The 16,798-nt window shown below is 35.8% G+C and overlaps 1 protein-coding gene and 1 pseudogene across 1 annotated transcript; both read left to right on the top strand.

The window, feature by feature from the left end:
* The first annotated feature begins 2,274 nt into the window (after window positions 1-2,274).
* Window positions 2,275-7,280, top strand: LOC146881759 (uncharacterized; annotated as a pseudogene).
* A 6,035-nt stretch (window positions 7,281-13,315) lies between these two features.
* Window positions 13,316-13,995, top strand: LOC146881758 (uncharacterized). The gene is made up of 3 exons (XM_085669332.1): window positions 13,316-13,423; window positions 13,529-13,752; window positions 13,830-13,995. The coding sequence occupies exons 1-3, from the start codon at window positions 13,316-13,318 to the stop codon at window positions 13,993-13,995; spliced, it is 498 nt and encodes a 165-aa protein (XP_085525458.1).
* The last annotated feature ends 2,803 nt before the right edge of the window (window positions 13,996-16,798 follow it).

Raw genomic sequence — 16,798 nt, 5'->3', positions numbered from 1 at the left:
GCCATTGCTGAACTTGAGATTGGCATAGATTACTTTTACCAAATCCGGATATACCTTGCCTGAAAGTTCAAGGAATGTCTTCAATTTTTGAGCTTTGAGATGTTGCTCAAGGTTGCCAAAACTTTCAGCCCTCAGTCTCTAGATTTGAAAATCAGTCTTGCTATTTGAGTTCAAAATCTAGAAATTATTAAACCAAATTCTCTCTTTGAGCCCTAAATCCCAAATTGACACACCAATCTCACTTTGTCGCCTAAATGTACAAACCATTTCTCCTTTAGAACCCTATTTTAGCCATAATGTCTTTTAGTGGAGACCTAATGTAAGGATTGTTGCATCATAGTGGACTGTCATGTTGCTTGGCACGAGCTGCTATTTGAAATCTCTACATTCATCACAATGGGTTTTTCTAGTTACAACTCACTGTGGTAGTGTTGTTGGATACAACATTATTTGTGAATCCTTTGTTATTCTCTTTTTACTTTACCCTATTTTTTGTGATGAGTTGTTAATTTCAGTAGTGTTGTTGTTTGTTCAATTTTAATTTATTTTTTTGGGGGAGATTAAAGATCAGTGAGTGGCGAAGGGAGAAGGAGAATTCTCGGGTTTTCTTGCGTTGCTAGAGCCATCCAAGCGTTATCCATAGACTATAATCACAAGAATTATATGAATGTGAAACAATGCTTTTAATGTCATTAACTTATTGAACTTTTCATAATATATTAGGCAAAGGTGCTTATAATAGTGTTGGTTTATGATTCGTGTATCGGGTTTTAATTCCTAGGGAGTTTTAATTCCTAATGTGCACTAGTGACATTCAAGAGAGGGAAAATGGATTATATCCACCAGTTTTGTTGAGGGAAAGTGGGTAATTTTGGACAGTGATTTTGTAGAAAGAGGGACAAATTTATGTTCTGGTGTATGTTCTGACACTAAGAAGAATAGTTGGTATGCACTGTGTTGCATGAGTAAGATAAACCCATTTTAAGAATCTATATGCTTTAATCTATGTGGTTTTGTTTAATGAAATTTGTGATATCATCTCCACACATTTAATTGTTATCGGTGTGTGTAATTCTACAGTTTGTTTCTTAAGTTTTCTGGACAATTTGGATCATTTTAGGCCTTAAATGAGGTGCACCTATTGCAGTACCTAAGGTAAGTGAAATTTTAGACATTTTAGTGCAAATGTAATTTAGAAAGTGAGTTAACTTAATTTTAGATTGGTGGTTTTTCGTGAATCCCTTGGATCATTTTCTATCGATATATAAATCACTGATAAGATCAAATACTATGTTCGTACTATTGTTAAGTTTATGTTATTTGATCTACTTATAGCGTGTTTTGCAAAACATTACTTGAATATTTAAGTTTATGGCGTGTCACGGTGATTGACTATTATTAAGGAATCAACTTGGTAGTTGTTTCATTTCTTTCATTGTCCCTTCCCTTTGCAGAGCAAGAATTATAATTAGAATAGAATTAGAATTAGAATTCCTTCTCACTATTCATACTATCAATCAAACACCGCACAAGGTCCTCAATTTTGGTACTACCTGACATGTCCCTTTGCCCAGGGGTCAAACATCTATCTTAATTACATCAAATTAATATTAACTAACACAATGTCTATGTTTTCTATTTAATAATTACACGAGTAATGTTAATTAATTCTTACATAAAATTAATAATTCACTAAGTGAGGAATTTTTCTAGTTAGATAAATATAGGTGGGAGTGGTAATTAAATGTATGAGATAGAAAATAGATGCAAAGCTATAAAACGTTGACAACGAGAATAATACATTGAACTTAACTTTAGCATTGGCATTGGCTTTTTTATTTTGATTAAGATAAATTGACCTTGCAGTAAAAAAGTAAATATTTTTATTACTTTGAAATGTAAATTTGATTTTTTTATTATGATTAAAAGTTATTCTTATGACAAAATTAAGGATCATATAGGAGTGGTAAAAAAGTAAATATTTTTATTAGTTTGAAACATAAATTTGACTTTTTTATTGTGATTAAAAATTATTCTTGTGACATAAAATTAAGGATCATATAGGAGTGATAAAAAAGTGAATATTTTTATTAGTTTTGAAATGAAAAATTGACTTTTTTATTTTAAATTAAAGTGCTAAGTGAAAAATTCTAAGCTTGTAAATACAATTTTGAATATCAAAAATTGGTATACAAGGAAAAAGTGCAAAGATATTTGGTATATTATGGTGTGTGACTTATTAAAACTTTTCATTGGTTCATTACATGACAGAAAATGAATGTTCATGAAAATCGTAGTTGGACGTATACCACACTCTTACCTGGTCAAAAGGGATACACTGAAGCATTTTTAAATTGTGTCTTTTGCTCTAGAAAAATCAAACTTGTCAAATGGTAAAATTATATGCCCATGTAGTAAATGCAAACATCTTAACTTCTTAGATTCTGGAGATGTTAAAGTTCATCTCTATCAAAGGGGTTAAAGTTCATCTCTATCAAAGGGGATTTGTGCCTTCTTATTGGTATTGGACATGTCATGGAGAAATTGATCCAACTTTGTGTGATGTGTATAATACTTATCCAAATCCATCTACACGTGCACATGAGGATCATAATCAAGACTTTGACCGTATGATCCATGAAGTTGTTGGTGTAGAGTTTTCAAATAATTATGGTCAACAAAATGAAGAGTTTCCAAATTCTGAAGCAAAATTTTTTATGATTTATTACATGCTTCACAAAAACCACTATGGCCAGGATGTACTAATCACACTGAGTTATATGTTGTTGTTAGATTGTTGACAATTAAATCAGAGGGAAACATGTCCCAAAGATCTTTCAATCAAACGTTGGCTCTTTTAAAAGAAACACACCTAGCAAAGAACTTTATAGTAAAAGATTACTATAGAACCTTGAAACTAGTTTCAAAACTTGGTTTATCTGCAAAAAAAAAATGATTGCTGTATTGATGGGTGTATGTTATTCTACTTGGATGAGGACAAACAGAATGTAAGTTTTGTCACAAGACAAAAAAGGTGGGTAGGGGTAAACATAAATATGTTCCTGTGAAAAGAATGCATTATTTACCTCATTCCTAGGCTTATGAGATTATATGCATCAATGAGCTCTGCTCCACATATGAGGTGGCATTATGAAAATAAAAGAAAGGAAGGACTTTTGTGTCATCCGTCAGATGGAGAAGCATGGAAACACTTTGATGAAACATTTCCTGATTTTGCAGTTGAACCAAGAAATGTAAGATTGGGGTTATGCATTGACGGTTTCATACCATACGGTCAATCAGGAAAACCATATTCCTGTTGGCCGGTGATATTAACTCCTTATAATTTACCACCCGAGTTGTGCATGACTACTCTATACATGTTTTTAACTTTGATTATCCTGGGCCAAAAAGTCCAAAGGAAAAAATAGATGTTTATTTGCAACCATTGATAGATGAGTTAAAACTATTATGAATTGAAGGTGAGTTAACATATGACATATCAAGAAAACAAAACTTTATCATGAAAGTTGAATTAATGTGGACAATCAATGATTTCCCTACATATGGTATGTTGTCTGGTTGGAGTACATCAGGAAGATTGGCATGTCCATATTGCATGAATAATTCGAAGAGTTTTTGGTTGGACAATGGTCGTAAGTTTTCTTGGTTTGATTATCATCATCAATTTTTTCCTATGGATCATGCATATAGAAGAAATAAGAATGCATTTTTGAATAATAGAGTTGAATATTCTCAACCTCCTTTGATGTTGAATGGGGATGATGTATGGGAACAAGTTGCCTATTTTCCTGAAGTAACTAGGGAAGTACAATTTTCTTGTCATGGTTATGGTGTAGCTCATAATTGAATAAAACAACATATTATGGGAATTGCCATACTGGAATTCCAACCTATTAAGGGATAATCTTGATGTGATGCATATTGAAAAAAAATGTGTTCGACAATTCTTTAATACAATTATGGATATCAAAGATAAGACCAAAGATGATATGAAGGGAAGAATGGATTTAAAAAAATATTGTAGAAGAAAGGAGTTAGAATTACAACAACTACCAGACGAAAAACTTGTGAAGCCTAAAGCAAAGTTTGTGTTATCTAAAGAACAAAAAGTTGTTATGTATAAATGGATTACTAAGTTGAGAATGCCTGATGGTTATGCCTCAAATTTGCGTAGGTGTGTGAACATAGAACAAGGAAGAATGATTGGAATGAAAAGTCATGCTTGCCATGTATTTATGAAGCAATTGTTGCCTATTGCTTTTAGTGCATTGCCAAATGAGGTTTGGAAACCTCTAGCTGTGTTGAGTAAATTCTTCAAAGATTTGTGCTCAACAATTTTGCGAGTGGATGATTTGTCACTAATGGAACAAAATATTGTCATTACATTGTGTAAATTGGAACGATTCTTTCTGCCTGCATTCTTCAACTCAATGGAACACGTACCTATGCATTTACCTTATGAAGCAAGAATATGAGGTCATGTTCAATATCAATGGATGTATCCATTTGAGAGGTAATTTACTAAACATGCACATTTTTCTTCAATGAAATTAGTAATGAATTATATTATTATGTTATATCAAGTATTTGAATAAGTTAAAATAAATGGTTAAGAACAAGGCACATATTGAAGGCTCAATATGTGAGGCATATTTGGTACAAGAGACTTCTCATTTTTGTTCATATTATTTTGACCCTCATGTGCAAACAATGAGAAATAAAGTAAGTCGCAATGACGAAGGAGGTGAAAATGAAGAAATGGATTAAACATCAACAATTTTTAATCATCCTGGTCGCTTTAGTGGAACTTCTTCAAGTAGGTATTTAAATAACAAAGAATTAGATGATGTACATTTGCATGTATTACTTAATTGCGAAGAAGTACAATCATTCATCAAGTAAGTACCTAAATCAATTTTGACATGTATATTTTATTCATGTATATATAGTAACTAACATAATGTTATGTATAAATGTTAGAATATTTGAACAATTTCTAGAAGCAGTAAATCCAAACATCACTCAAAGAGAAATTGAGGCTAGGATTGCTTCTGACTTTCCTGGATGGTTTGCAAATTATGTAAGTATTGATTGTAAATCAATCATAACACTAATAATAAGTTTTTACACTAGTGACTATATTTGATATTCTCTTATCATTCATAGGTTCATGATAGGAACAATATGGTTGAAAGTCAACTTTTGCATGACTTAGCGTGGGGTCCAAGGAAAAAGGTTGTTACTTGGCCTATTTATTTTGTCAATGGTTTCAAGTTTCATATAGAAGAATGGAGCATTGGGAAGCAAATAGTCAATTATGGAGTTTGTGTTAAGGGTGATGATCATAGCAGAGATGAAGAAAATTATTATGATGGTATCATAAAAGAGATTATGTAACTTGAATACATAGGAGAAACAAAAAAACAATTAGTTTTATCAATTTCCAATGTTTTGATTTTGAAAGGAATCGAGGTGTAAAAGTTCATAAGGAATATGATATTGTTGAGTTTCATCACCGAAGAAGGTATTCAAATTATGATCCTTTTATACTTGCATCAAATGCAATTCAAGTATATTATATGCCTTATCCTAAAATAATACTCAATATGTGTCAAATGATGACCTGCTTGGTCAACTAAGAGATGATAAAGGTGGATATGAAGAAGTAGCATACAATGAATTAGAAAATCATAATGAACATAATAACATGGAAGATGATACACAATTCACTGAAAACGCACACCCATTTACTTACGAATTCATACTAAGAATGACCATACATTGTCAAAATTGACCTAGACCCTCATTGTATCATTTTTATGCCTCCAATTACTAAGCAATTATGACCGTTGCTTACACTAAATTTCTCCATCTCACAACTCACAATTTATTCCCAAATTAAATCATACTACTAACTCACAATTGCCATTCTACTTCTCGGTCCAAGGACCATAATTTGTTTCTTAACTAATTCGACCCCCAACCGAGACCCACACTCAAAATTGTATTTAAGAGCCACACAAAACAACTTATCATCTAGAATGAGATTATGCCACAATTGCCATTCTACTTCTCGGTCCAAGGACCATAATTTGTTTCTTAACTAATTCGACCCCCAACCGAGACCCACACTCAAAATTGTATTTAAGAGCCACACAAAACAACTTATCATCTAGAATGAGATTATGCCACGATCATCCAATTTCTCTGTATCACCTCATAATTTCATAATTATTCGTTTCTATTTAGTCAGTTAATAATCTAAACACCCTTTCCACCGATTAAAAACCACCTAGAACTTAGAAAACCAATGAATCGAGCCCATAACATGCTTAAAAGACAGTTCCCTCCTTGCTCTCCCACGGTCCAGCTAGGGTTTCTCCGCCCTTTCACATTCATGCCAAAGAGAATTTTGGGAAAAGAAAGTTTAATTTGGATCTACCAAGGTTTGAACTCATAACCATGCCAATGTCAAATTGATGCACAACCATTCAACCAATTTATGTTTCGTGACAATTCCTATAATTCTAGGATTATCTTATCACTCATCATGATCAAGCATATTATTAAAATAATAATCAATTAAATAACACGTAATTGGCATACATAGGACTTGAACCCAAGTCCTCTCACACAACCAAGTACTCTCAACCACTTAAGCTAGTACTTTTCCACATCGCATCATTCAACATTTAATGTCATAAAGGTTCCCACTACTCTTATTTATTATTTATTTATTTATTTAATTAATTAAATTTTGTGGGTCTTACAATATATCTCTATATTTTCTTACATGATTAAAAAATATAATCATTCTAATAGCATAATATTTCTCAGGAGCAAAAACATGGTCGTCTTGTGGACCCATATGAGTTATTTCTTGCCACTCATAAGAAGAAGGACGGTTCCTGAGTAGATACATGTGCACGTGAAACCTAGTTATGTTATCAATTTCATTACTCAACTTTTTTTATATTTTTTTTATATAAATCTAACACTTTTCAAATATTATGATTGAATAGGAAGCATATTTGCAATGTTTGCGGGATAAGGAATCTGATACTTCTGCAGAATCTACAACTGAAACTAGGAATGAATACTGGAGAGATGTTGTTGGAGGGAAGAGTAGAGGTAGATTTTATGACACCAGGGACTTGGCTGTCAACATTTATGAATGGTGTGTCATCCCTTACTCAACATTCAACATTATCCCGCGCAATTCTTCCTACGCAAAAATAGTTGCAAAAGGCAAATAGACTTCGTGAAGAAGTAAGACAAGCCACTTCAAGAGTTATTACAACTGATGAGAAAGCTGCTGCAACATCTGAAGGATTGGTTGAAACAAATAAGAAATGTGCGATGATGGAAGAACAAATGAAGTTGATGAACTGAAAATTAGCCTCAATGGAAAGATAGACTGCAAACACTTCAACAGGTAACAGTCATGTGCATCCACATTATGATCCTTTATTGGATGATCAACCCATCCCTTGAACAAGGACTTGATGAGGTAAATCATATTATAACTTAATCCTAGTTAAATTTCAATATTTGATGTATATTACAACTTTGTTAAAGTAAAAAAATTTTATATCCTTTTCTACAACTCATGTTGCTTAATTATAGGGTGTACATTGCTTGTATTTTTTATATATTTGTCTTACATATTCATTTCTCATTTCACAGGTACTATATTCAATGGACTTTTTGTAGTGCTGAGTGACCATGACTTCAACTTCTTCAACTTCATTTTCTAGTTTTAGTTAGTAGGCTTATTTGTATGGTGAACATTGTAAACAAATTATGACTTGAACTATGTACACTTTGGTGTGTTATCCACTTAGGTTTTATAAACTTATGTGTATTCCAATTTGATATTTATGACTCAATGAAGGATGAATGTAGTTTAATTTAATTAATAATTCTAACTAGACTGACTTCTGGATGGATAACTGAGATTATATTGATTCTACAATTGTGATCATGCTTGTACTTAAAATTTGGGTTCAGAATAAACAAATAGAATTAGTCAAGGGTAGCTATAGTAGGGTTTCCAGCCTCGCTATTTGTGTTGGCCAACCCACGCACCATTTACTAATTTAAATTTTTAAGTATCCTCTAACCCACACATTCAACATGCATTTTTAATTATTATAGTATCAGCTAGCCAACACATCATTTAATACAAAGTGTCAGCTAGCTCACACATTCAATAACCATTTTAAATTATTATTTACTATTATCGTTGTATAGCCCATGTTAGCTTTAGTATCTAGCATGCCCTAGCCAACGCTAAAGCTTTAGACTTTAAATTTTTTACTCATTTAACTAAACATGTTTGTGTCACAAGGACGACGTTATTACACTGCAATTTGCGTGAGCTAGACGACACATCTAAATTAGCCTTCATGATTTTTTCATAGTTAGCTTTCCAACGTTGGACAACAATAAATATAAATTTGTGTCGGTTTTGGACTATTTGTGTCGGAGTTTGGTCGATGCTATTTTCCTGAATTCTTCAACATTGCCATATAATTATATTTCTTTTCAAATCGATTGATGTAAGGAAAAACTAAAAATATGTATGAACTTTGTTTCTATTCATTCATAAAGTAAACTCATATATCACTAGTGCAGAATGGGGTTTTTAACTCGCCTTATAGGCCTCGGTTACTGCGGGACCGAAGCCTATAAGGAGGCGGTGGCATTTTTGAAAATTTTCTCAGCATTTTGCCTCGGGTCCCCAATCAACCGAAGCATATAACTAGTTTTATGCTTCGGTTCTCAACCAACCGAAGCCTATAACCCATCTGTGGCCCCCAAATTTACAAAACTGCCACTGACAGCGCACACTTTGGCCTCAGGTGACAAAGGACCGAGGCCTATAACTTCGATTTGGCCTCGGGTGGCGAAGAACCGAGGCCTATCATCCTTTCTGCCTCGGGTGTTTACAGAACTGAGGCCATATCCTTTATTTATGTTCCCAAATCGCGCGAACCCTCACTGTTCATCATCTTCTCTTTCGCGAAGCGATCCCCCACCGTGCCCTCCGTTAGCCGCCCTCTCCATCGCCGATTGCGCCTTCGTCCACGAAGTTTGGGTCGCCGGTCTTGCTCCGCCACCGAACAGCAGGCGAAAAGGAGGCAGCCACCGTCGCGCCACCGTCGAAAAGGAAACAGCCACCGTCGCGCCACCGTCTAGCCCTCGTTGCGGCCTCCGTCGTGCCACTGTCGCTCCTCCGCTGCGGCCTCCTGTGTAACACCCCCAGATCCTCTTGGGCTTACCAACATCCCACTTGCCACCCTCAAACCGGTTGTGTTAGGTTCGCAGCCCAATACACCCCAACCCATCACCTCTAGCACCAACTAGCAGGTGGGTTGTTCCCAGGGAGGATTGAACCTCAGACCTGAGCTTTAACACCCCTCAATCATTGAGAGACGCCACCAGTTGCGCGGTGTATTGGGCTGCGGACCTAACACAACCGGTTTGAGGGTGGCAGGTGGGATGCCTGGTAAGCCCAAGAGGATCCGGGGGTGTTACATCCTGCGCGCCACCGTCACACTGCCTCTGGTTGCGCACTCTTTTGCGCGGACGTCACGTCCTCCGTCGCGCCCTCCGTCGTGCATCCGTCGCCCCACTTCGCCACGGTCCCCCACAGCCACCACTTGTCGACAAACGTTGCACTGCTGCTCCGTGTGACTACTTCGGCGAGTATCTTGCGCCTTGTTCGCCAATTTGGTCTGAGGTAAATTCAAAACGCGTTATTTTTTCTTTTGTTTTGTATATTTTTTTATGATTTAGGTAATTGTTTTGCATTTTGATGAGATTTTTGGTTGATTTTTGCGTTGTTCTTTTGCTATTTTTATGGTCTCTTATTTATTTTATTACATGTTATAGCTCTTGAAGACCTCAATATCGAGGGTGTGCATCATCTTCCATTGTCATTCAATTTTCACGCTCCCAGGTTCTTAATTCTATTATTTTGTAAGATTTTGTTGTTTATTATGTATTAGTAATATGTTATATATATATGTGGTTTATTATTTACTTAAATATTTGTTTGATTTGTGAGTTAGCCTTAGTTTCCCATTTGAGATTCAATACGAAAATTATGTATTGTCCCCGAGTTTTCATTTTGAAAAAACTACATTTTTTTTAAATTAGATATAAGGGGATACAATACTAATAATTTAAATGTATTGAATCTTGAATTGTCCGATTGGACAGTTTAAGAAGATTAATCACTTTCTAGTAATTTATTAGTGCATATATATTCGTGAACTTGTTGGCCTAAAGTCTCACGATTGTCACATCTTAATGCAACAATTGTTACCTGTAGCTATTCGTGGAATTTTACCCAAAAATGTTAGACAAACTATAACGCGTTTGTGTGCATTCTTCTCTTCAATTTGTAGCAAAGTCATTGATCCTTTAAAGTTAGATGAACTTCAAGCCGAAATTGTTATCATCTTGTGTCAGCTAGAGATGTTTTTCCCTCCATCATTTTTTGACATCATGGTACATTTACTTGTTCATGTGGTGAGAGAAATCAAGTTTTGTGGACCAGTATACTTAAGATGGATGTATCCCATTGAACATTACATGAAGATTTTGAAAGGGTATGTGAAAAATCAATATCGTCCAGAAGCTTCAATGATCGAAAGATATATTGCTGAAGAAAGTGTCGAGTTTTGTTCAGATTACATGGCAAAAGCAAAACCGATATGAGTTCCTCACAGATCATGGTTGAACAGGTGTTCTATAAGTAACAGCATACGAGGTGTGAGTGTGGTTACCAAAAATCGTGAAGAGTTGATGCAAGCACACCTATACATATTGAACAACACAAATGAGGTAATGCCTTACTTATCTGCACACAAAGTCATTGTGAAAGAGAACAATCCAAGACAATCAGAGAAATGGCATTTGATGGAGCATAATAGAACATTAATGCCTTGGTTTAAATCTGAGGTTTTGAAAGATTCGCAATGCTCTGAGACTTTGATGTGGTTAGCAAATGGGTTGAAATTTGATGTCATCTGTTGTACAGGTTATGAAATCAATAATTGCACATTCTATACAAAGTCTCTTGATGATAAAAGCACAGTACAAAATAGTGGAGTCAGTCTTGAAGCTGAGTCGCTAAAATTTTCTACATCTAAAGATCAAAATCCTGTAGTAGGATCAATGACATATTATGGTGTAATACAAGAGATATGGGAGGTTGATTATACCATGTTTACTATTCCACTGTTCAAATGTAAGTGGATTGACAATAAGAGTGGTGTCAAAATAGATGAATCAGGGATGACTCTAGTGGATTTTCGAAAGGTGGGTTATCGAGACGAGCCATTTATCATGGCATAACAAGCATCTCAGGTTTTCTATGTTAAAGATCCTGCGTCTGAACATTGGTTTGTTGCTCTTCATGGAAAAAAACAAATTGATCCTAATGAAGAGAATATGAGTGATCTTAATATTGTTGTCACCCACCCATTTAGAAGAACGATAAATGTTGATGAAATCCATCTAGTTGATGATGTACATGCAATTCGAGAAGATCACGATGAAGGAATATACATATGACCAATCAATAACTTTATGTATGAATTTCATATTCTTGTTAACATTTAGGTGTTTTGTTAAATAATGTTTTATATATTAATTTGCCAGTTGCTTATTAATGTTTTTTTATGTTTTCATTTCACAGATACATGGCTGAACATTATACTTCATCAGAGGATGAAGCACCTACTAAGAGACCCACCAGAGGAGCCACTAGGTTGAGAGAGCTCTTAATTAGAAGAGCTAAAAGTCAGAAAACACATGTTGATATTAACGTCGACACTGGTGAGCCTAGTGGTCGTTTTGGGGACGTCTTCAAAAGCTATTTAGGAATGTTGGCACGAGAGAGAATATCAATCCTTACGCCATCTTTTGATCATGTCACTGAAGTTGATCGGGAAATGATATGGCAAGATTTATTGGTAACTAATATTAATGTTATTACAGTTATACTTTGATTTTGTTGATAATATGATAAATATTGTTGATGAAATTTTCTATATTGCAGCTAACATTTGATATTCCAAATATGCCGATGCTAAGACAAAAATGTTTGTCATCAGTGGCTGAGAAATTTCGTGGTTTTAAGACCAAGTTGACGTCAAGGTATGTCTTTGAACATAAAAAGAATGAAAATCCATTGTTGAAATACACTTGGATTGATGAAGACACATGGCGTTAGTTTCTTGAGCTTTGGACATCTGGGGGATGGCAGGTATGTTTATTTGAAATCATCAATAGCACAATTGATAATTATGCAAAATTTTAAGTAATTCATAAAGTGGGTTTTATATGTTACAGGTAAAGAGGAAAAAGGCTCAAAGCATAAGTGCTCAAAATAAAAACCCACACATATTATCTCATGGTGGGTATAGAAAACTTGAAGAGAAGATAATGACAGAAAAGAAAAAATCTAGGCCCCCACCTTCTGAGGGTGAAGATACTGAGCCTCCTTCACCACCATCACGTCATCAGAAGTGGAAGTTAGCCCGTTTACGCTCATCGGGCAACTACACTTCTGACTCTGCACGAGAAATCTCTGAGAAAATTGTAAGATACAATTCTTATCTAAATTGCTCGTTCATGTTTTATATTGTATTTTGATTTATAAATTTTTTTGTTACATTGTAGGATTCATTGGTTGAGCAGACCTCCCAAGGAGGATTCATTCCAAAAGGTCGTCATGACATACTTGCTGCTGCAATTGGATGACCTGAGCACCCTGGACGTGTGCGTGGTGCTGGATCAGGAGTCGGCATACGCCAATTTTTTGGTTCCTCCTCTCGTTAGTCTTCATGCAGTCATGGTGTTGATTATGAACAAAGACTAAAGGAAATGATCACGGCGCAGGTGAGAGAAGAACTAATGCGCCAATTTGAGCATTATGGCATTCGTTCGCCAGTGGATCATCCGCATGAACTAGACCCATTTGTGCCTCCCACAGGTAAATTTGTTTTCTATAAGTTATGAATTGAATAAATGATATTTAATAAAGTAATTGAATAACATTAATAAATCGTTGACTCTAACAGGTAGAAGCGGAAAGGGGAGTTGTTCAGCTCCACCCGGGGATGACATGGATGACACTCATCCATGTCAGCTATATATTTGGGATGGTACAGAGAAGACACTAGTGGCTCGTGGAAAAGTATTTGAGGCAGCCACAGTTCTTCATGGCATGGAGTTATCAGAGGATGAGGTTAAGGTCACGGTAGAGGAGGTTCTCATGCCGTATGCTTTAGTTCCTGTGCCAACAAATGAGGTGTATACTGTGGCACAGGCATTCCAGTGTTTCCTCGCCTGGCCTAGAGATTTGGTTGATACTGACCCCCCGGTACAGACTCTTAAACCCACAAATATACTACAGTTTTAAGTTTACATGTTTATTATATTCAAACTTAAATTATATTCCATTTTAACTGAAATTGCATCAATATAGGAAAAACCTCAATCAAAGAAGATTCTTCTCTCTTTGGACGATCCTCTTGGTGCATTGCTCCAACTTGCAGAAATCATAGCTGATAAGCCGATGCAGCTTCCTTGGGATGCTAACATTTTTGGGAGAGATCTTGACATCCCACTTTACTTGCATTCCCAAGATGTCTTGGAGCTTACACGGGGACAAGAGGAACTCAATATTACCATTATTCAATTATGGATGATGTAAGTCTTTTAATCATTATATATAGTTACTTGATATATTTATGTATTTACTTATATCAAATCAATTTTTGGTTTAGGTATCTGTCTGGTGTCACTGAAACTATGGGGCTGAATGATCTATATGGGTTTATAGACCCCCAACTCACCCATGAAGGCAACAAGTTTGATGACATCCAAGCATATGTGACCAAATGCTTTCAACGTGGAAAAGAAATTTATTTTGTCCCTTATGTTGCTAGGTAAGTCATTTTTGTTAACTTATGAATATAATCAGTCATTTTAATGCATAAAAATGAATTTATTTTCTTATCAGGCGTCATTGGCAATTACTTGTGGTTTCCCTAAGGGAGAACCTTGCTGTGTGGTTTTGCTCTTTGCATCGCCCTCCCCCCAACCATCTTAGACAAGTGATAGATTGGTAAGAACCTCAATATCAATCTTATGAATATGACATGTTATATAAAAATATCCTAACTTATTCCCTATATCATAGTTCAATTGTTGCACATAACATGTTGTTAGGGAGATCAACGGCAAAGGTAAAAGGTCTTGTATGGTGTTCTCTCCAGGTTTGATATTTCTATCCATATCTTCATGATTGCTTGCTTGATTTTCTTCCTTATTTAATTGTAACGTTGTTAATATAATGTAGTGATGGCTTCTTCTTGTCTCCATTGAAGCTTGCATGAAGAATGGAGGCTCCATGGATGGTGTTGGATGCGGAAGCATGAAGGAAAGAAGCTTAAGGTGTTTGGTTTGGTGTAGGTGAAAGGATTCTTAAGAGAGGTGAGGCCAACTCCTAAGGAAGAAGACTAGAGTAAACTAGAGAAGAGTTTACTCTAAGGTGAGCTCAAAAGAGATTTGTGCACAAATTTGGGCAGCAATTCATTACTCAATTTCAAGCTGAAAAATACATCTCCTAAGCCTTCTATTTATAGGCTAAAATGAGACCAAGGGGTCTCCAAAAAGTGGAGGGAAAAAGGAGTCTAGAAAGTTGAATTTTGGAGCCAAAAAGGAGCATGTGGAAGGTGTGACTTGCCACCTAAGCAAGTCATACTTGTCTTGCCATGGGAAGCTAACTCTCATCCTTGGAGAGCAAGTTTGAGAAGCTTTTAGGCTTTTCTAGAGTAGACACACTACTCCTGGCCCATTTGGCCCAATTCCCCTTTTTGGTCCAAAATTACTTCTAAAGCCCAATTTCCTCTAAGGCCCAATACATGGCCCAAAGAAAACCCTATTCTACAAAGCCCAAAATAAAATCCTAATCTAGTATTTACAAGCAAAATGTCCTAGGCTAGGTCTTCACATCTTCCTTGGCCCAAGTGAAGTTCATCTTGGGCCTTGCATGCGCATTTAAGGCCCATTCCTCTTGTATTCTCCTAGCCATGACTCTTGTTATAGGTCCCTTGGCTCGAGGCATCTCATCATCCCCTCCCTCTTGAGAAGGATTTGTCCTCAAATCTGTAGTCTCTGCCTCATCATCTATACCACCTGCAAAAGGTATTAAGTCAGCAACATTAAAGGTGGCATGCACATCAAAGCCTTCAGGCAACTCTAGCCTATACGCATTATCATTTACTCTTTTCAGCACTTTAAAGGGACCATCACCTCGAGGACTAAGTTTAGACTTCCTTTGCTTAGGAAATCTATCTTTTCTAAGGTGTAGCCACACCCAATCCCCTTCTTCAAAAATCATTTCCCTCTTCCCCTTATTGTTGTACTTAACATACCTCTCTGTTTGTTGCTGGATTTGGCTTTTAATCTTTTCATGCATTTTTTTAACAAAATCAGATTTTGCCACCCCTTCTTTATGAATAAAATCAAAAGATGTAGGAAGTGGTAGCAAGTCCATGGGAGTGAGAGGATTAAAGCCATAAACAACTTCAAATGGAGAGATTTTAGTAGTCCTATGAACTACTCTATTGTAGGCAAACTCAATATGGGGAAGGCATTCATCCCAAGATTTGTGGTTCCCTTTCAAAATTGCCCTTAACATAGTAGACAAAGACCTATTAACAACTTTAGTTTGCCCATCAGTTTGTGGGTGACATGAAGTAGAGAAATTAAGCTTAGTTCCTAACCTTGACCAAAGTGTTTTCCAAAAGTGGCTAAGGAACTTGGTGTCTCTATCAGAAACTATGGTGCAGGGTATACCATGAAGCTTGACCACATCTCTAAAGAAAAGCCTAGCAATGTTGCTAGCATCATCCACTTTGTGGTAGGGTATAAAGTGTGTCATTTTGCTAAAATGATCTACCACCACAAAAATGGAATCAAAACCCCTTTGTGTTCTTGGGAGTCCTAAGACAAAATCCATACTTATATCTTTCCAAGAGGCTGAAGCAATAGGCAAGGGGGTGTATAATCCATGAGGCATTGTTTTAGACTTAGATTGTAAGCATGAAATACATCTATTACAATGCCTTTGGACATCCTTCCTCATATGGGGCCAAAAGAATTTCTCTTTTAAAAGACCTAGGGTTTTTTCTACCCCAAAATGACCCATTAATCCCCCTTCATGTGTTTCTTGAACAAGGAGTTTTCTTTGTGAACATTGGGGAATACAAATTTTTCCTTCTTTAAACAAATACCCATCATTCACATAGAAACCTCCTTGAGGTCTTTCCATACATTCAGCATAAGTAGAGGAAAACTCAGAATCTTGATTATACATTTCTGGAATGTGATCAAATCCAAGAATTTGGGCTCCCAATTTTGAAAACAAGGTGTGCCTTCTAGACAAGGCATCAGCCACCACATTACTTTTGCCCTTCTTGTACTTTATCACATAAGGAAATTGTTCCAAGAATTCCATCCACTTAGCATGTCTTTTATTTAGCTTATGTTGGCCCTTCATATATTTTAGCGACTCATGGTCACTATGAATGACAAACTCTTTCGACACAAGGTAGTGTTCCCAAGTTTGAAGGGCCCTAACTAAGGCATACAATTCCTTATCATAGGTGGGATAGTTGAGGGAGGCACCATGAAGTTTTTCACTGAAATAAGCAATTGGGTACCCTCCTTGCAACAACACAACACTTAT

The sequence above is a fragment of the Vigna unguiculata genome, chromosome 11, assembly GCF_037176805.1.
Source record: "Vigna unguiculata cultivar grain cowpea cultivar isolate G323 ecotype 2 chromosome 11, ASM3717680v1, whole genome shotgun sequence".
NCBI classification, from domain to species: Eukaryota; Viridiplantae; Streptophyta; class Magnoliopsida; order Fabales; family Fabaceae; genus Vigna; species Vigna unguiculata.
This window is presented reverse-complemented; position numbering and strand designations above follow the sequence as displayed.

What these genes read in the sequence shown, in the direction of transcription:
- LOC146881758 (XM_085669332.1), top strand. Translation starts at nt 13,316, where the DNA reads ATGCCGTATGCTTTAGTTCCTGTGCCAACAAATGAGGTGTATACTGTG. An exon ending in TGGTTGATACTGACCCCCCG is followed by an intron (nt 13,424 to 13,528) that starts GTACAGACTCTT and finishes GCATCAATATAG; the next exon opens with GAAAAACCTCAATCAAAGAA. An exon ending in ATTATTCAATTATGGATGAT is followed by an intron (nt 13,753 to 13,829) that starts GTAAGTCTTTTA and finishes TTTTTGGTTTAG; the next exon opens with GTATCTGTCTGGTGTCACTG.